General features: G+C 45.9%; 1 protein-coding gene across 1 annotated transcript in view; it reads left to right on the top strand.

Moving 5' to 3' along the window:
* The window catches only part of LOC144950121 (uncharacterized), a 30828-nt gene extending 12158 nt beyond the window's left edge, over nucleotides 1-18670 (top strand). Inside the window, exons 10-18 of the mRNA XM_078880185.1 lie at nucleotides 9535-9738; nucleotides 9984-10094; nucleotides 10540-10738; nucleotides 13251-13333; nucleotides 14020-14488; nucleotides 15153-15343; nucleotides 16176-16307; nucleotides 17245-17424; nucleotides 18099-18670. Of these exons, the coding sequence (XP_078736311.1) occupies nucleotides 9535-9738; nucleotides 9984-10094; nucleotides 10540-10738; nucleotides 13251-13333; nucleotides 14020-14488; nucleotides 15153-15343; nucleotides 16176-16307; nucleotides 17245-17424; nucleotides 18099-18350 (1821 nt within the window). The 3' untranslated portion in view covers nucleotides 18351-18670. The remainder of the gene's footprint in view (nucleotides 1-9534; nucleotides 9739-9983; nucleotides 10095-10539; nucleotides 10739-13250; nucleotides 13334-14019; nucleotides 14489-15152; nucleotides 15344-16175; nucleotides 16308-17244; nucleotides 17425-18098) is intronic.
* The last annotated feature ends 267 nt before the right edge of the window (nucleotides 18671-18937 follow it).

Genomic DNA, 18937 nt, shown 5'->3' with positions numbered 1-18937 from the left:
ACAATTTAAGACTACTACGAAGATCGACAATATTATCCCTAGTTTATATGTGTGCATGTGCCACCACCAATTCAGTTCCTTTTGTATACATCACTACACTTATAGTTGCGTAGTACGGTTAATTTACAGGTAGGAACAACAGGTTCCACACTGTCCACCAGGGATTATTTGTTTGTCTTTCGTGCATAATTGTCTGTCGTGCACGAATGCGCTGTCCAACCAAGTGCCTACCTGCCCACTCCGAAGGACGTGTTATACTTTTAAAATGGTTGAGACCAGGCATATGGGTGTACACATCTACCCAGGAGATTCTGTAACGTGTTTTAAATTGCCGAGATCAAATGTGTATATGGGTTTTCAAGTATCCGTGTTTCATATTTGCAAATATGATTTTAAAATGTAGCTATTTCAAATATCGGTGATCATTTACATAAGAAAGATAACAATTATACCATACTATACATCACTGTAAGAGTACACCTTGATAGAGGTGTGGCTGTGGAAAGGCTGGTCCCTGCCATGGGAATGTGGATTTTTCGACCACTTCGGGCTGTCAGCGTAGATAAACATAACTGCATATATGCGTGAGTAGGAAGACATGTTAACTACCTCGCCTGGTATGAAGGAGGTCGTGAGTTCGATCCCGACCCTGACGCCTGTATATTTGGAGTTTTCATGCTCTCCCCGTGGTTATGTGGATTTTCTCCGGATCTTCCAGTTTTTCTTTCCACGTTTAGAAACATTATTTTATAGTATTGGGCTGCTATAAATTCCCACATGATGATAAGCCACTTTGTTGAACTATTATTCGTGACCAGGTCGTTTCTGACATAGAACTACATAGCTCAGTGAGCCTTACCTGGTAAAAATTAATACTGGTAGGAACCACCTGGTTCCACCAGCCCACAGGGGATTATTGTGTCCGTCCGTCCGTCGTGCATCCAAAAATGGGAGGGGTGGGGCTGGGAGGAGAGGGGAGGGTGAGGAGGGGCTGGGTGGGCAGGGTGGGGCTGAGTGGGGGGGTGGGAGGGCTGGGGCTGGGTGGGGAGGGTCTGGTCACCCCGTGGTGCCCTTATAAAACTCAACGTTTAACCTACTCACGCCGGCTTGTGCCCGCCCTCACAGTCGGCCATATTTGCGGAATACACCACGCCGCCGTTGACCCTGGCTATTGACCGAGCAACCCAACGTTCCTACCAGCTCCCTCCTTAGGAATGTGTTATACTGGTAGGACCCTCCTGGTTACACCAGCCCACAGGGGATTATCGTGTCCGTCCGTCGTGCAGGAAGGGGCTGGGTAGGGAGGGAGGGGCTGCGTGGGGAGGGGAGGGTAGGGAGGGGCTGTGTAGGGGAGATTGGGGAGGGGCTGGGTGGGGAGGGGCTGGGTGGGGACGGTGGGGAGGGGCTGGGTGGGGGGTGGGAGGGGTGGGGCTGGGTGGGGAGGGGCTGGTCACCCCGTGGTGCCCTTATAAAACTCAACGTTTAACCTACTCACGCCGGCTTGTGCCCGCCCTCACAGTCGGTCATATTTGCGGAATACACCACGCCGCCGTTGACCCTGGCCATTGACCGAGCAACCCAGCGTTCCTACCAGCTCCCTCCGCAGGAATGTGTTATATATGAACTTAAGTGAAATTGCTGGAGCTGAATCCAGAGCAGTGGTTTCACACAAGGGTTGTACATAACTATTACCAAGAGATATTTGTAATCAACACCAGCCCTACGCAGCAAATTGAAATTATAATCCCGTGGCTCTATTCCTCGTCTCATTTCAGACTTAACTTCACTTTATGGATAATTTACGATACTCTAAAACGAAATTGCCTTGGACGATTACGTGAGTAAAGGCTCCATTATAAAGTTATATAATCGCACTTGTAGAAACGCAGGCAAATTAAACTGCAGACCTATGCCACGACACGTCAGCAACACGATGTTGCATGACAAGTCACTACAGGTCATGCAAGCTGTCGTCATTATCATCTGATGGTTCAATGTCCTATATCCAAGGTCCGTGTATGGGGAACCACTTAAATCTGTCCTATCTTCACTGGATAATGTGCCTCTTCCATTTGAAATATTCATGTTTGTCTTACACACTGCTGTGCTTGTATTTATTCACATGGCATGTTTTTTTTGTCTTTCACAATTGTATTATAATCGTGCGATCGGAATCATGTCATAAGATGACTAATATGTTCGGAACTCTCCAGTGCAGTGCAAACATCGTGTGTGTTCGACAATGGTCCGCGGAAGTTAATATCACAGAACTTCTTCTGAGATACAGTACCTCCAACTGAAAATGTTTGTCCACATACTAAAGAATGATGCACTTTCCAATATGCCCTACGACAGAAAAAGAATCACATGGCGGTCAAATTCATGCTTTTCATGAACATATCTCGAATTTTGCCAAATAAAGTGTAAACCAAACTTCATGTTATAGGGTTATTTTGTGCAGTCATTCGTGGCCTGGCTTAGACCATTAACTACTTGGGAACCCTGCTTATTGGCATCTGATGCCTCCATACGGATCTCAGCAGTACCAGCTCAGTACTCTAACCCCCAGCCATCCGACCACATCAATATTACATTCAGCTTATTGCGCCATGAACCCGGCCACCCGAGATCGATTCCCAGCAATGCCTAAAAGCAGTGATGAGTGATATCTGAACTGGTTTTGGGCCCACTGCTCTTCACAAACCCGTGCTTACCAGTGTGGTGAAGTATGTTCACATAACCTCCACGACTGACATGGCATGGGAAGGTGCTCATTCAGCAGTGGATTGACATGTTTATACCACATCACCAGAACATGACCTGTGACTCACACGCACACCACTATTTTGCCTGGCTCAGGCACAGTGCTAAATATACATGCACAACCTGGCCCAGTCACCCCGTGGGTGTCAGGTAGGAGGAGCCTTACTCCTCCCTCCTGCCCAGCCACTCAGCAGAGTCAACCTTGAGAACACCAGAGACCGTAGGGTTAGGGTGATGAATTGTTTCGCTTACTGAAAGGCCGAACTGGACTTTCAAATAGCTTTGGCGGGCAACCACATATTAACACACACCTTCATCACGTCTTCTTAGTGATAAAAGTGATGGAGTGCACTAAAATTAGTGTTGTAAGGTCATTAGTGTGGCTATATTACGCTTGTAGTTACAGATAACTGTTGTGCATGCGCCGTTTTGAAGTGGTAGCTTCAATGTCACTCCAGGCCGTATGAAATGAAGCCGCTGGACACATGGAATGAAGTCGCAGATCACATTGGGCCTGCGGGCCATAGGTTCCCTACCCATTCTAAAGGGCAATGGGGTGCTGTTAGCAAGCCCCTATTAAGGTTGGCACAATACTTATATCCATGAGTTGCATGGCCCTGGTACATACACTCGTTGTCCCCCTTTCAGAAATGTGTGTTATGGACAGAACCATGCCCAGTCGTCCTTTGTCTGCCTAGTGCTGATGTTCCCACTGCAACAGGTACTCATTTGGGGCTAAGTCTACCAGGCAAGGACAGGTGCAGATACGAATTGCTACAGGTGAACATGAAAAGTTGGCATCAATTGAAATTCTAGATTTGGCCAGTGAATTAAGACATGTACATCGGGCCCTCAGGATGAATGGATACTCTGAACGCACCATCCGCCAAGCTGTTTCTCCCACCATACAGGAACAACCACTTGAAACTCCGATCAAAACTATCACGTTGCCATACATAGCAGGCGTGACCAAAAAGATTTCCAAAATTTTAAACAAACCTAAGATCCAAGTCCGATTCAGTACAGTACATAAAATCCGTGATCTAATTCCATCTGTGAAGGATGCCATCCTTGACTTGCAATACCCTGGAGTCTATAAGCTGAGTTGCAGCTGTGGTGACTGTTACATTGGGGAAACGAAACGTCATGTCTCTGATCGTGTCCGCGAGCACAAGTCAGATTTGAAACACGGCAAAATTGAGTCTTCCGCCGTTGCCGATAATTGCTACAACGAGGTGGGCTCTCATGATATTGTTTTTTCCGAGACTAAGGTGCTCTGCAAACCCTCTGGCTACCATCAAAGGTTTGTACACGAATCCATTCAGATATACAAACACGGACATAATTTCAACCGTGATGATGGGTACAAACTTAGTAATCATTGGAAAGATGTTATTAACCATGTAAAAAAGATTTAACTACACATTTTTGGACCATCTTATCTGACAGGCACTATTTTACTTTACCGAGTGTTAACATCCCCAGTGTTTAACAGTACTCTCTTTATTGTCAGCCAATACTGGTATAAACATGGGCATTTTCGTTCTTTTCTATCATGTGCATCAACAGGTGCTTGTGCACAGGCATGTCCACGTACACTTGTACCACGTGCTCTCTTTTAGCCCCCCCCCCTCCCGATACGTTCCATTCATTGGCTACCACATTCTGATAAGCTCCCCCCCCTTCTCCTCCACCTTAACTTGTATTTAAGAGCTTGCATCTTGAATCCCTGCCTCACTTGATGCAGCAAATCTGGCTGTGACGGTCCCACCTGATGACGGAGACTTGTGTTGCCTCCGAAACGTCGTGATTTTTATTTTATTTTTATTAATTTTAATTTCATTTTTTACCTACGTGACTTTACCGAAAGAACTAAGAGTATCAATTGAAATGTTAGCCCTCTACTGTTTGTTGTATTTTTCTATTATTAATTAATCATCAGCCATGATCAATCCACTGTTGGATGAGGTTTCCCCAGTCCGTCGCCATCTCTCATGGTTATGTTATACAGTTGATTATATACTGGATATGAATGTTAATATTTATGTGATTGTAAGCCACTGGGTATCTGATGAAAAATAAATCGACAAACGAATAGAAAAATGTCTCATTGTTTTTATTAATGGCGCGAGGTATAAAACACAGGATATTCCTCCCATTGATTTTCCAGGCGAAAAACCCCCGAACAGAAATAACGTATATCCAGCAAATTTCGCTTCACCCACTCATCCAGAAGACAAGGCTGTTGTGAGTCGTCAACCTTTGCTTAATAGGAGTTGGCTCTTTCTCCTCTGCTGCCCACACTTTCTAGTACTCCCTTCTCGTCTCCCTGCCCCTGGTCAAGTCCAAGCTCAAGACATTTTCCTTCTCTGGCCATATAATGAATGTCTGCCTCTACAAAGTGAATAGGCCCACTAGTTTTGTACGGCGTCTTGATATGCGCTGGCGATGTGTGCACGTATGTTGAACTTCATTCGCACCGTACGTAGCCAACCGTGCTAATCGGGAGAAGCTGTGTGAACCCACACAATATTTTGATTACATTATCCTTGCTTGGAAATCAAACTCTGCAGGGTGCTTCTTGGCCAACGGAGAATTGTGAAAAGCACTGCGTCACCGCTGCCAACCTTTCACCCGCACAGCAAGAAACCCAACACATTCGTCACTTCTCGCACGCAGTGCGAGTTCAGGGGGTGGAGGAGAGGGGGTGGAGGGGAAGAGGTGGAGGGGGTGGTGGGTAGGGGGTAGAGGGCAGGGGGTAGAGGGGAGGGGGTAGAGGGTAGAGGAGAGGGGGTGGATGGGAGGTGGTAGAGGGGAGGGGTGGAGGAGGAGTGGAGGGGAGGGGGTGGAGAGGTGGAGGGGAGGTGGTGGAGGGAAGGGGTGGAAGGGAGGGGTGGAGGAGAGGGGGTGGAGGAGAGGGAGGGGTGGAGGGGAAGGGGTGGAGGGGAAGGGGTGGAGGGAAGGAGTGGAGGGGAGGTGGTGGAGGGGAAAGGGTGGACGGGAGAGGGTGGTGGGAGAGGGTAGAGTTCAAGTTAATTTATTAGGTATAGCCCTGTGAGCCATTCGGCTCTTGAATCGGGTGCAACCGCAACAAACAAAAAACTAAAACATGAACAAAAAACATCTTAAAGTGAGGGGGGTGGAGGAGAGGGGGTGGACGGGAGGGTTGGAGGGGAAGGGTTGGAGGTGGTGGAGGGGAGGTGGTGGAGGGGAGGGGTGGACGGGAGAGGATGGAGGGGAAGAGGTGGAGGGGAAGGGGTGAAGGAGAGGGAATTGGGGGGGAGGGGATGGAGAAGGGGAGGGGCTGGGTGTCCCGCGTGCCCCCCCCCACCTCTCGCTGACGTCACCGCGACCACGTGACCGCAGGCTATATATTAGCGCGCGATTGCGCGACACCGGTGTGAGACGCTTCCGCTGGGCTGTCAGGTGAGCGAGGTCACGTGAGCGAGGTCACGTGCTCCCCCCCTTCTCTCGCCCCGCCCCTCCGCGCTTCAGATCCGTGTACAGTCGTATGTTGTGAGTACAGTAGGGCTGTGTGTGTGGTGAACTTCTTTGGCGTCGTACGTAGCCAATGTGGACGTGCCGTAGAGCGCATGCACAGTGCATATTGAGAGCGTTGGCGGCGACTGACAGGCGGACGGTGACGGAGACGATTGCGTCTTTTTCTCTCGCATTAGCAGGAATATTTCTGTTGTTGATGATTTCCTCACGAATTGAATGGGGAGGTGGAGGGAGGAGGAGGAGAGGCCGTGTACACCGACCTCTCTGTGGGCAGCTCGGTCCGGCTCTGTGGGACAGGGCCCCGGAGTGACCCCGGGCCGTGAGACGGGCGGTCGCCAATTCTTCACCTCGGAGGAATCTAAATCTTTATTTTGTATCCTCCAGGAGAAATCTGAATGTTTATTTTGTATCCTGCAGGAGGAATCCGATGAGCTGTGAAGCTCTTCCCCCCCCCCCCACGTGTGTCCAGTACGGGGCGTGGTGTGAACGTTACAGCAACAGTTACACAAATACGATATCAGTGCAAAGTAAAGTAAAGGTAAACAAATCACTTGCGGTATTTAGATTATTTTTGCTGCTATAATTTACGCACGATGAGCTATCATGTGTGGGCAGCTCGCTTTTGAGACATAAGATAATAGCTCATTGGGCTTTACCTGGCAAGATACAAAAAAATTGTTTAGTTTCATTTGTGGTTTTTTTGAGTGATTTGTTTACTTTTCCTCTGCTTATGTTTTAACGTTTTGAACCCGCCCAGACTGAATATCTCTTCAAAAGAGCTTCATAGCTCATCGGATTCCTCCAGTGTAATGACACAAATATTGTGATTCTAACTTACAAACGGCCCGCAAGCTTCGTTTATCGTCCGTGAGAGCATCTCAGCCGCACTAATCGGATACCAGAAGGGTCATAGCTACAATGTCTTAAACAGGTTTTTTTTATATATAGTTAGATGTCAACGCAGCAGATGTGACGCGAGCGTGTTCATGTGCGGTGGCCGCCAGAGGCTTTTGAAATCGCTGTTCGATAAGGAAAAGGCTGATAGTTGTGGTATTCTCAATTGGGGAATGTTCTGCTGTGTAATTTATTTTGGGTTGCACTATTTACAGTGCTCTGTAATAGGGGAGAAGAGACTAATCCGAAAATAACCGACGATTTAGGTTGTGGTTGTAACTACAGTCTGAGTATGCTGTCATTTGTTTGACAAACATTTGGAGTTTGAATTCGGAATGTTTGTTTGGGCCTGGTCCAATCACTATTCTTAACACGAAGTATGTGTACAACCCTGTTTGCTATTTATAAATCTATCCAGAGTGCCAACCTTGACTCTGACACCGTCCAAAATACTAGCACTAATCATGATGTCCCTACTTTAAATGCTGTACAACTAACTCGATCGCTACTTTTTGGTTAGCGCAACTAGCACAACATTCTTCCCATCAGCTTTAGCATCAACCCCTGTCCATTGTATTGGTCCTTCCCTAACATTACTCTGCTCCTGTCACTAACAAGAACCCAGCCCCTTAACGGACTCCAAATTAGTGGTTGGTGTCTGAATACCAAATTACGAACTATAATTTCAAAATACATTTCGATTTAAAGCTTTCGTGACTGCAGGGATTCATCTTCTTGGTTCTTTCGGTAAAGTCGCGTAGAAGGGAAATAATAAAATAATAATAATAAAACATAATAAAATAAGGACGGCTGCTTGCGTTGTGGCCGAAACGTCGTGAGAATTTTATTTTATTATGTTTTATTTTTATTATTTCCCTTCTACGTGACTTTACCGAAAACCAAGAAGGTTCAAAATACATGGCAGTAGTCTCAGTCTATACCTACATGCCATATGTTTAAGTCACGTATTCCATTCATTTGTCACACGTCAGTTGCTTTCCATGTCCTTTACGGTGTGGGCCATGTTCACTAAATCAAGTATGGATCATAGATTGGTTTTATTTGTCTTAAGCTAAAGTATATATGATTTCATTGGCAGCAAATCTTAGGAAAATTTAAGAAAATAAGTTTCGAACATTCGTACCTTTACTCGACATTGCCAGACGTATGCTTCTTAAACTTAAAGCAAGTCCTTGCAGCCAAACACCTAGCAGGTACATAAACTACATAGTCTCTTGGTTACTAATATTTGTTGTTTAATAAAACCTGCCGTTCACATCTAAGCACTGTGAATCCAGAACTGGTCATGTGCGCACAACCAATTTAATAATAAAATGTTAGTCACCAAGGTCAAGGTTCATGGAATGCTACCTTTGGCACAGTGGTCATAAATGAACTGCACATAACAACCTGTTGCATTTTTTTTTGCTGGAAGCACGCCAATAAGTTCTCCATGGATATTATGTTTCGGTAGTTTATTGATTTATCGAGAGAGGTAGTGATTCAGTTTCTGGACTGTTAGAAGAATTCAGCGATTTTAGTTTTAATCTCCGGCCACGGCTATCATCGGTGCCAAGTGGTATGTGAACTGGTCCTTGAATCTACCCCTTCACCAACCTACATTGGCTAGTGTGTTGAAGTTTAGTTTAACTATCTTACTACACAAGTACTGATAATAGTTTTTTTTACCCTTTTATCTGGCAACAAAACTGACACCTTTTTTACAAGGAGTCATGTTTGCATTGACCACAATACCTACGGTCGGAATGCAAACAAAAAACACAACTCTGATAATGTATGCACTGTCCTTGAAATTGTAAAAAAGGTGTCAGTTTTGTTGCCAGATAAAAGAGTAAAAAACAATTATAATTTTTTGCTACTGGCAAAGGAGGTTCCAATGGTACACAAGTGCTGTTTGGCAAAATTCTAAATTTGTGACTGTTCCTAGCGTGCGGCAGCTAAAAGAATGGTGCAAGTTCCTAATGCTCTTTGCCTCTATCCACGCAGCACTGTAAATGGGTGCACCACAATCCATCCGCAGGTCCGCGTGTGGCGTGCTAAAGCGTGTGTACTCCCACCTATTCGAAGACGTTTGACCAGTGTAGAAGAGTAGGCCAAATAACCTCTATAGCAGTAGTTCTTAACCTTTACTACAGCCTTGCACCCCTTTGGTTCTTGGGGCATCTCAGGTGAGGAACCACTGCTCTAGAGGATCTTTCGAGCTTATTGTGGAGGCCCTCTTGCCAACAGTGGTGTGCGCCAGAGGTCGCAACCGGGTACCCGATACCCGTACCCTACCCGATACCCGGCCGGGTACGGGTACCCGTTTGCGACCCTGGTGCGGCCGGGTACGGGTAGGCCATGAGTCACTGGTGAGTAACCGTTTGTCACTCATTTCCCAACGTCTTGTCTCTTCTCACAATTAAAGTTCCTAGAATCAACCCACCCGCGCCTGCAACATGGCTTCATCCCAGAGGTCGCAATCGGGTACCCGATACCCGTACCCGGCCAGGTAGGGTACGGGTACGGCCGGGTATGGGTACGGGCACCCGTTTGCGACCCTGGTGCGGCCAGGTACGGGTAAGGAATCAAAACCCGTTTGCGACCTCTGGTGTGTGCAAACAATTTCGGGGCGAGTACCTTTACAATGTGTAGTATTGTAAATGTGCTTCTTTAATACTTCTCTACACACAAAGTCATTAACTAAAGCACATCACTTCATGTATCTTTGTCTATAAATTGTAAGATGTTGAAAATGTTTGTGTTAATAGTGCTTTTCTTATTGAGTACAAGGCTAAATGAGGATCTTTGTTGTGCTTGTGCAGTCTATCTCCAGAGTCATCTATACGGGCTGCAAAATGGCTGATGCCGTTGTCATGGGAGTGCCGTTCGACTTGGCTGAAGACAAGCGAGGAAGCACGCACATCACCTACAATGTGAGTGATTTTATCGTGTGCGTTTTCGGATTTCAGCTTGAGCAGTGCACACTTTTTTTTACATTGTTTACACTATGCTGAAACCCCAAATCAATAGTAATGTTTTCCCACATTACAACCTGATTATGATTGTCGGGTTGCAGAGGGTATTGCTGAAAGTTGCCATTTTATCTACACGCTCTAATCCAAAAGTAATTATGAATCATTATAGTAATATTGGTCGTGAAAACCTATGTATAAAGGTAAGAAGGAGAGTATTCCGAAATTATCATTTTTGACGACAGCAAATGTGGAGTGCGTGACAGTTTTAACCTATATCATGGCTTCACGTTGCTTTTGCATTTTTATTCTTGAGCTGGGCATTTCTAAGCACTCCTGACACTTTTTAATGATGACCATGAATAGAACCTATCGTAAATAAAACTCTTCTTCATATCGTGTGCAGGAGAGCATCGTGTCGCGCGTGGCGAATCTGCCCCTGGTGAGCTCGGCGTACGACATGATGGCGGCTGCCTACAGCAGCACCAAGGAGAACCACCCGTACGTGAAGTCGGTGTGCGAGGTGGCAGAGCAGGGCGTGCGCACGGTCGCTGGCGTCGCCGCCACCACCGTCAAGCCCCTGGTGGACAAGCTGGAGCCTCAGAGTGAGTGGCCACGCGGCACTGCATCTCCCACGATGGTCCGATGGGCCACTCACCACTTGCAGACCCCCCACGATTTTTCGATGGTCGAGCTATGATGAGTAAATTCAGAGCAAAGTAACACACCCTAAAATATTTTATTTATCCAGAAAATCCTCGTGGAATCTGGACACATTTTCAGGAAGTTGCTGCTTTTCAGGAATGCTTCAAATGATTTTTAAATGAAAGGAAAATGACAAAAGAGTGACACAGAGGATGGTCAGCTATACTATACAATTAATAAAATATAGCTCAAGTACGTACTTTTTATCCCGGATCGGTGCTAACTTGTGTGGAGGGAAGGATCAGTAGTGAGGCAAGACTTTCAGTGTTAACGGTCTCGTTTTGGTCTCAAATATCTACGTAAAATCATCACTTAAAAATGTTTATTTTTATCAGAAAGTCCTTTAAGAAGTTATCTCTGCTTAAATTAACATTCGGACAAAGCTCTTCTTTATTGACAGCCTTGACGGATGTAGAAATTCCACATTTCTCTGGTGGGGGCTGAGGCCATTGTAGGACAGGCCCCGTTGACTTATCGCAAAGCGCATTTTTCCCTATAAACCTGGTTTAAAAAAAATATTGTCTTGTACTACTTACTTCCTCTCTGGTTCAGTAGCCGCACACGACCCAGAGATGGGCACCTCACCCGAGTTCAGTAACATGTTGACAGGCCACAAGTCACCCTCGGTAGCTGGTCACCTGAAGGCTGGTGGACGCACATTAGCATCGGTCTGGCTGAACGACAATGTCACTGAAAACGTGGTCTCTCTCGCTTCCAGCCACCACATGAGGCAGCCCAATATTTCTTTGTGTGGCACCATGTGTTTGCAATACAGCTGAATAATGAAATGTTTCCTGCTGTGGTTCGTGTTGCTTGTGTGTGTTACAATACCAGAAGTGGGAAAACTAGTTCAGTGGTTGAATGGATGGCATAAAATACAATTTGTGACCATGCATAAAACAGGTCATAGGCTATGTGGTTGCCCATACAAGCACTGTCCGGGCTTAATCTCTGTGGTAGCTCCTGAGATCGGATGAGAACGGGTGCTTGTGTAAGAATGGAGCAATTGTAAAAAGTTTATGGGAGGGGAAAACTGAACAAAACCTCGTGATATTCTGTACTTGTTGTGCTTGGTAAGGGTGAACTTTGTCACACTTACTGTAATATGTGCGTTGGTATTTTAAGGCTTAGGGAAGTTGTGGTTGAGAGTACCGATGTAAAATGGTGAAGTGACTCACAGTTGCACTGTTGCAGTGTTGGACTAACCTTTGCTCCACTTGATAGTGTAATCATTTATCAGCATCTTTTCATATTGTGTTTGAGGAATATATAACTAAACGGTTCACTACTGGATAATGGCCTCGCCATGCCTGTGTGGATCGTGAGGGGTTATGACCGTACTTGACCACGCTGATTATTGCAGGTTTGTGAAGGTGGGGAGCATAAATGTGAAAGCACAAGTACAGTACAATAATGGATTGTACTGCACAACCCACCACGTAGCCCTGCAATTAATCTTGTTTTCATTGCTTTTTTATGGATTTTCTTTGCCTTTTTACAGACGTGAGATATTTTGAATAGTGTTATGCTTGTCCAAATAGTGGTGTCATGTTACTTACATGCCTCGGTTTGCTGAGGAAGGCTCTGCCTGGTCACCAATGGCTGCACACAAAGTTATAGTAAAGTTTTTCACCTGAGATGGCCTCTCAATGTTAAGAGGGTTAAGATTCTAGTTCAGTGACACCATTCTTTATGGTGCATTATGCGGTAGGGGTGGAGTTGTGGCACAGTAGTTGGTGCACTGCACAATGAACCTGGCCACCCCAGTTTGATTTCAGGCAATGGCCAATGTTAGTGGTGCACGATATCTGAATCGTTCCTGGGCCCCCCCACTACTATGCCAACCTGGGGTGGGGAAGTATGGCCAAATATTCCATGACCCGACACTGCATCGGGTGGCCGCCATCCAGCAGTGGATTGACAATGGGCTTTTTAAGTTTATGAAGGATTACTGTCAAGCACCAAATGAGATGGGCGCTAAGGGTGCCGAGATGTTAACTATCTCGCTTGGTATACAGGAGGTCGTGGGTTCGATCTCGACCTTGACGCCTGTATTTAGAATTGCATATTCTTCTCGTCGTCGCGTGGATCTTTCTCCGGGTCCTCCGGTTTTTCCCTCCAAATCTAAAAACATGAATTTCTAGTTTGGCTGGTGCTATAAGTGGCCACGTGATAAGCCACTACGTGGAGCTATCATTTGTGGCCAAGTCGCTTCTGAAAAAGAGCTATACAGCTCAGTGAGCCTTACATGGTAAAATAAAAAATAGTTTTCAAAAGATGGTCCTATTGAAGATACTCATAAGTACAATATATTTTTGTATAGGAGCTTTACAGATCTAAGTGTTTTTTTAATCTCCATGACGTGACTCCAACAGCAATAAAACGTGGATATGTACTTGTGTGTCTTTACAGTTTCCACTGCCAACCAATACGCTTGCAAAGGGCTCGACAAACTGGAAAATAAGCTGCCCATTCTGCAGCACTCCTCTGAAAAGGTGCAGTAAAACCTCACGATAAAGGTGGAAAACAAGCCAATACGTCCATTACCAATTAGTCTTACAAATGTGATGTGGAAATCCACGTAGAAGGTGTACTGCTGGATAAATGGGATAGAGCCAGTAGTATGTAATCGTTTAAAAACAGTGGACCTTAAGTCCCAATTTTGTGCTTACCAACTCGTACGTAAAGGGCTTGGTGGCATTTATTTGATTGTAGCTTCAGGATAAAAGTTGGGTGTTAACCTCCCATCACACCTAAAGCCTGGTTGCTACTATGATGCAAACTTGGCAGCTCATAAATGATGAAGCGTTGCACACTTTATACAAACTGCAATGAGATCAGAGTATGGGAGGAGTATTGCCCGTGCGCCAGTTATTTGCATAATGCTCAAGTGCAATTTTTGGCTTTAACATGAAAAAACCTTGTACAAGTTAACAATTTCACCCATCCATAATAGATATTGGTCGCGAAAGCCTACGTGTTAAATTTCACACATGTTGAAATGAGCAGTGGGCAGTGTTCATCTCCATTGGACAACTGTTGCTTTCCCACAAGGCAGAAGTCATTTATTAAGATCAGAAAAGACTAGATACGAGTTGATCCCTGCCCAAGATTCGAACGCGTAACCTTTTCTTTTGAGATGTCTGTGCCAACTAACCAAATGCCCACCGACCTTGTGCAGCTGGCAGCCAACGCCAAGGACATTGTCGCATCAACTGTCGGGGCCACCGTGGACACGGTGACCGGCAGCATCACGGGTGCCATGGACAGGACCAAGGGCGCGGTGAACAACAGCGTGGAGATGACCAGGGGCATCGTGTCAGGAGGGATGGACATAACCAAGGGGGTGGTTTTTGGAAGTGTGGAGATGACCAGGGGCATCGTGTCAGGAGGGGTGGACATAACCAAGGGGGTGGTTTTGGGAGGGGTAGAGATGACCAAGGGTGTGGTCAACAGCAGCGTGGATCTGACCAAGGGAGTGGTGTCGGGCGGGGTGGAGATGACCAAGAGCGTGGTGTCGGGCGGGGTGAGCACGGTGATGAACAGCCACGTGGGGCAGCTGGTGACAGCCGGAGTGGATACGGCACTCGGCAAGACGGAGGACTACGTCGACTACTACCTGCCGCCTGCTGATGCCCCCAACCACGCCGGTGAGATAGCAGTGACTGCTGGCTCTGACCAAATAAATGTGGTATGTTGTTCACTAACGTGTTGTGATGATTGACATTGCAGCTAGAGCTCTCAACTCCGTTCTAAGTTTGGAGATGACTTTCAAAATCATTCTCCTGGTAGTGTTAAAATGAGTAACGCTTTTACATACGTTTAAACGACCTACTGGTGTCCAGAAGGTCCGTGGAGGCTCGGTGATGGACCGTCCAGGTTGGACGGCCACTGCCGCCTGGTCAGCCCTCTAGGAGGGCAGGGAGTATTTCCAGGCTGATGAGGCCCATGACCACATGCTGCCACGTGTGGCAGGTTGAGTGCACCAGTTTGGCAGCTAGTAAAGGAAGAGGAAAATAGCGGTTGGGGAGAGCTCTGGTGATTGTGCAAGAAGTCATCAAAAACAAAACACCTGGTTTTGTCAATCCAATCTCTGGCAGGCAGTGAAAACAATTGTTGTAGCAAGTCAGCAGTGGTCGTCATATACGAAGACTGGTGTCTACCATGTGAATATAGAATTCTCAACAGAGCTCAGACAGTGACGCTGTTTCATCTTTGGGTTGTTAAAATTTCCCCCCCCTTTTTAATGGCCAGCAGGTGGCGGTGTGCCCATATTCACCGAGTGTGTACTTCACTGCTCCCTTCTGTGTGCAGGAGAGGCAGGGGATGCAGCGCCAGAGAGGCAGCTCATGGCCGGGCAGGACCTCCAGAGCTGCTACCTACGATTTAACTCCCTCTCCGCCAAGGTGCGGCAGCGCCTGTACGTGCAGTCTGTCGATCGACTGCGCAACGCCAAGATGCGCAGCCAGAACACCATTGCGCAGCTCCAACACACGGTCAACCTGGTACGTGGATTTTTGTGATTTATTTTGACACCCCAGTATAATGTGCAGAATGCCCAATTACTGAATGCGTGTGTTTTAAAAACAGTGGTCAAATTTTCAATCTATTTTCCCAGCCCTATCTATTCTTGCGATTATGTCATAAAACGGCGAGAGATGGCAATGGCTTGGGGGGGGGAGGCCTTTGTCCAGCAGTAGACCGCATATTATCAAACAAAGCCTAAAGTGACAAATTTATTTCAAATACCATTGTCTGGTTTTTATAGAATCTAAAAAGGCATTTGGTTCAGGGAAAACGAATGCAGTAATTGATGCAGTCTTCATAAATCAAGGCCTGAAATAAATTATATACAAACCTATCAAAATATCAAATCCAATATGATAGAACAAGGCAACAAAATACAAACCATTAAAATGTTTCAGACAAGGAGATGCGCTATCACCATGACTAGTCACAGCAAAACCATTAAAATGTTTCAGACAAGGAGATGCGCTATCACCATGACTAGTTACAGCAACACCATTAACGTGGAGATATTTTATGAAAATTGGTACAGTAATAAGTGACCACAATGACTCGTCTCTACAGACAGGGGGGAGGGCATTGCAGACTAATTTTGTTTACCCAATCTGCTGGATGGGGCAATTGAGCCTTGGTCACGTAGACTTGGTTGCGTAGTGAATCTTGTGTTTACGTCAAAGTAATTGCAGGCGCTGTTTACGAAATGTCGCATGGCCTATTGCACAGTTGGACAATGTCCAGTGAGCTTCCCCCCCTCCTGTTTTTGCACAACCACTTGAGCTGATGTGTTTTTTTTGTCGTACCTGCCCGTAGATTGAGTACGCCAAGACACACCTGGACACTGCCAATCAACTGGTTCAAGACAAGCTGCAGAGCTCTTGGCAGCAATGGAAAGGGACCAGCCCGGGTGAAGGCGAGGGAGAGGGTGCGGAGAACGAATCTAAGGTTAACACCAGCACTTGTACAAAAAGATGAATTTAAAAAGGAACATTTGTATTAATGTAAAATTTGTGTTGTGCGGTGGAAATTACCTTTCTTCTAAGTGGGGGCTGTATGTATATATGAACGTCTTTTGCACCATACGTAGCCAATCGTGCTAATCGGAGGTGCGGGGGAAGGACAACAAACTAAATGCAAAAAGCAGTTCTAAAGAAATGAGTTTTCACTTTAGATTTAAAAGTGCATAGCTCCAGTGGCTTCCTAAAATCGGAAGGAAGAGCGTTCCAGACAGCCGCGGGAGCGTATCTGAAAGTGCGTGATGCAGTGACCGTCTGTGTTCGATGGTTGGTAGTTCATAGTCATCAAATCTTTGTCTGCAAGACGATGTCCGACTGCATGAAGTGTATGCAGGAGGGAATGCGCCAAATAGGTTGCTGTCTTGTCTGTAATGCATTTGATTGTTCTTGCCTATTGTACGTGGACTTTATCAGGACCGCCTGGTTTCGTCTTTTAGTACGGAAATGTACCTAAGAATATTGTGCCGAATATCTCGCGCAGTATCCTGATAATGGGTGGGGCTTAATGAGGCTGTCCTGGGTGAAATAAAAAAAACTCTTGTCAGTCTGTCTAGCTGGGTTAAGCTGCGGGTTTGAGTGCTCATCTAAAATTGGAAGGTTGTAAATTCAAAGCTTAGTTTGTAATTTGTTCAGCCCATCATTTCTTTGAGTACCAATTGGTGGGATGTATAGTGGTCAGCCTATGGATAAACTAGTTCTTCCATGCGAATGTGTAGTTTCCACCAGTATCTTATGGCCACCATTGTAGATAAGCACCAGCCAAGCCAGTGAGCCCCTTTTGAGAAGCGAGACATTGACTTAGTGCGAGTGCCCTTCCACTTGACTCTTACATTTACACTGGTGATTTCCTTGCCGTTGGAGCGCAGTCTGTTGAGTCCAGGACGCTGGCGATGGCTCGCGCCCTGAGCCAGCAGGTGCACACGTCGTGCGTGTCTCTGGCCTCCAACGTCCGCGGCCTCCCACAGAATGTGCAGGACCAGGCGCAGCGCGTCCGCCAAAACGCAGAGGCCCTCGTTGCTGCCTTCCGCAATACCACCTCTTTCAAGGTATGAATTTAGTTCCCCTCATTTTGTGGCCTTTTCAGTGTTTGTAATTTTTCAGATTGTTGATTTTGGTTCCTGATTGCAACGTGTGTGAAATACATTGTCTCTGTGGATACGCATCGTGTTTTCCTGAGAATACAAAAACCCATAAGCCCCTAATTTAACTAGCTAACTCAACAGCGTGGTGAAGTATGGGTCAAACAATTTCCATGAACAACACGACATTGAGAGGCCTTAATCCAGGAAGTGTTGGAAAAAAGGCAGTAAATTATTAATAAAAAAATATATTAATCCCTGAAAAACACATTAATGTCCATTGTTGAAATATGGTCATTGGTAAATAAAGTGGAAAAAAGTACTTAAAGTGAATGCGTCGTGTTTCCGTGTTGAAATGAATGTTGAGTGGTGCTTGGCTCTGGTGGCTCGGAGTCAGTCGGAAAGTACCAGACTCCACATGTGACAACCCCTCACGACTTCCAACGAAGTGGTGCTCAGTGTATTGACTTTGGAGGGGTTAAGACCGGGGTCAATCCCAGACGTTATTTCAAATTGCAGCCACCCAATTGTACTACACGAACCCTAACCACGCTGTCACCGCCTGGAGTCGATCTACAGCATGGTTTTATGGGAAATTTGCAAAGACTAAAAACAGGTTTTCTATCGCCTTGCTTTTGCAGGACATCCCGGCGCATCTGTTAACCCGCAGCAAGGAGCAAATATCGCAGCTCAGCATCTCCATGGAGGATGTTGTGGACTACTTGCTTAATAACACGCCCTTCAACTGGATGGTAGGTTTCATCATCACCCACCAGCTGGAAGAGGGCACCCCGCAAATCGGGGAAGGTGAGGCTCCAGCCGAAATGGACACACAGGCCCCCCGGAGCCAACAGAGCACACGCAGTGTGAGCACTAACGTGTGGCAGCTCTGAACAGGCCAGTGGTGCTTGTGGTGTTCTTTATAAACTAAACTAAACTCTTTTAATTTTACCGGGTAAGGCTCATTGAGCTATATAGTCATTTTTTTTCATAAGTGATCTGGCCACATATGATCGATCGATGTGGTTCATCATGTGGAAATTTAAAGCAGCCAAATACTCTAAAACTAGGGCTGAGGAACCTCTTTCTTACTGAGGGCGACTTGAAAAAACAGTGCAATGCATCAACATCTTACACAGAAGAGTGTTCCTCAAAAGAGAACAACACAATATAATACAAACTCGGTATAACTGTGTTTATGCCTTACAATACGCCATTTTAGGAGGGTTGGGAGAACCCTTTTCTTCATGAGCCGAATAAGACTTGAAATAGCCACACCTCCTGTCAATTTTTTCACTGCAAAAGGCCCTTGCAGTTACATGTGACATCATACTAAATTTATACTTGGGTAAAAAATATTGCCGATTTTTTGTCCATTTACGATGATTTTAGTGATGGACAAATATAGTTTCTGAGCCATTTAAAAGTGACAGGTCCCTTCTGGGTGTTGGCTATATGAAATTCAGTGTTGGGCCATATT

This window comes from Lampetra fluviatilis, chromosome 3 (genome assembly GCF_964198595.1).
Source record: "Lampetra fluviatilis chromosome 3, kcLamFluv1.1, whole genome shotgun sequence".
Classification (NCBI taxonomy): Eukaryota; Metazoa; Chordata; class Hyperoartia; order Petromyzontiformes; family Petromyzontidae; genus Lampetra; species Lampetra fluviatilis.
Note: the sequence above shows the minus strand (reverse complement) of the source record. Positions and strands in the feature narration are given on the sequence as shown.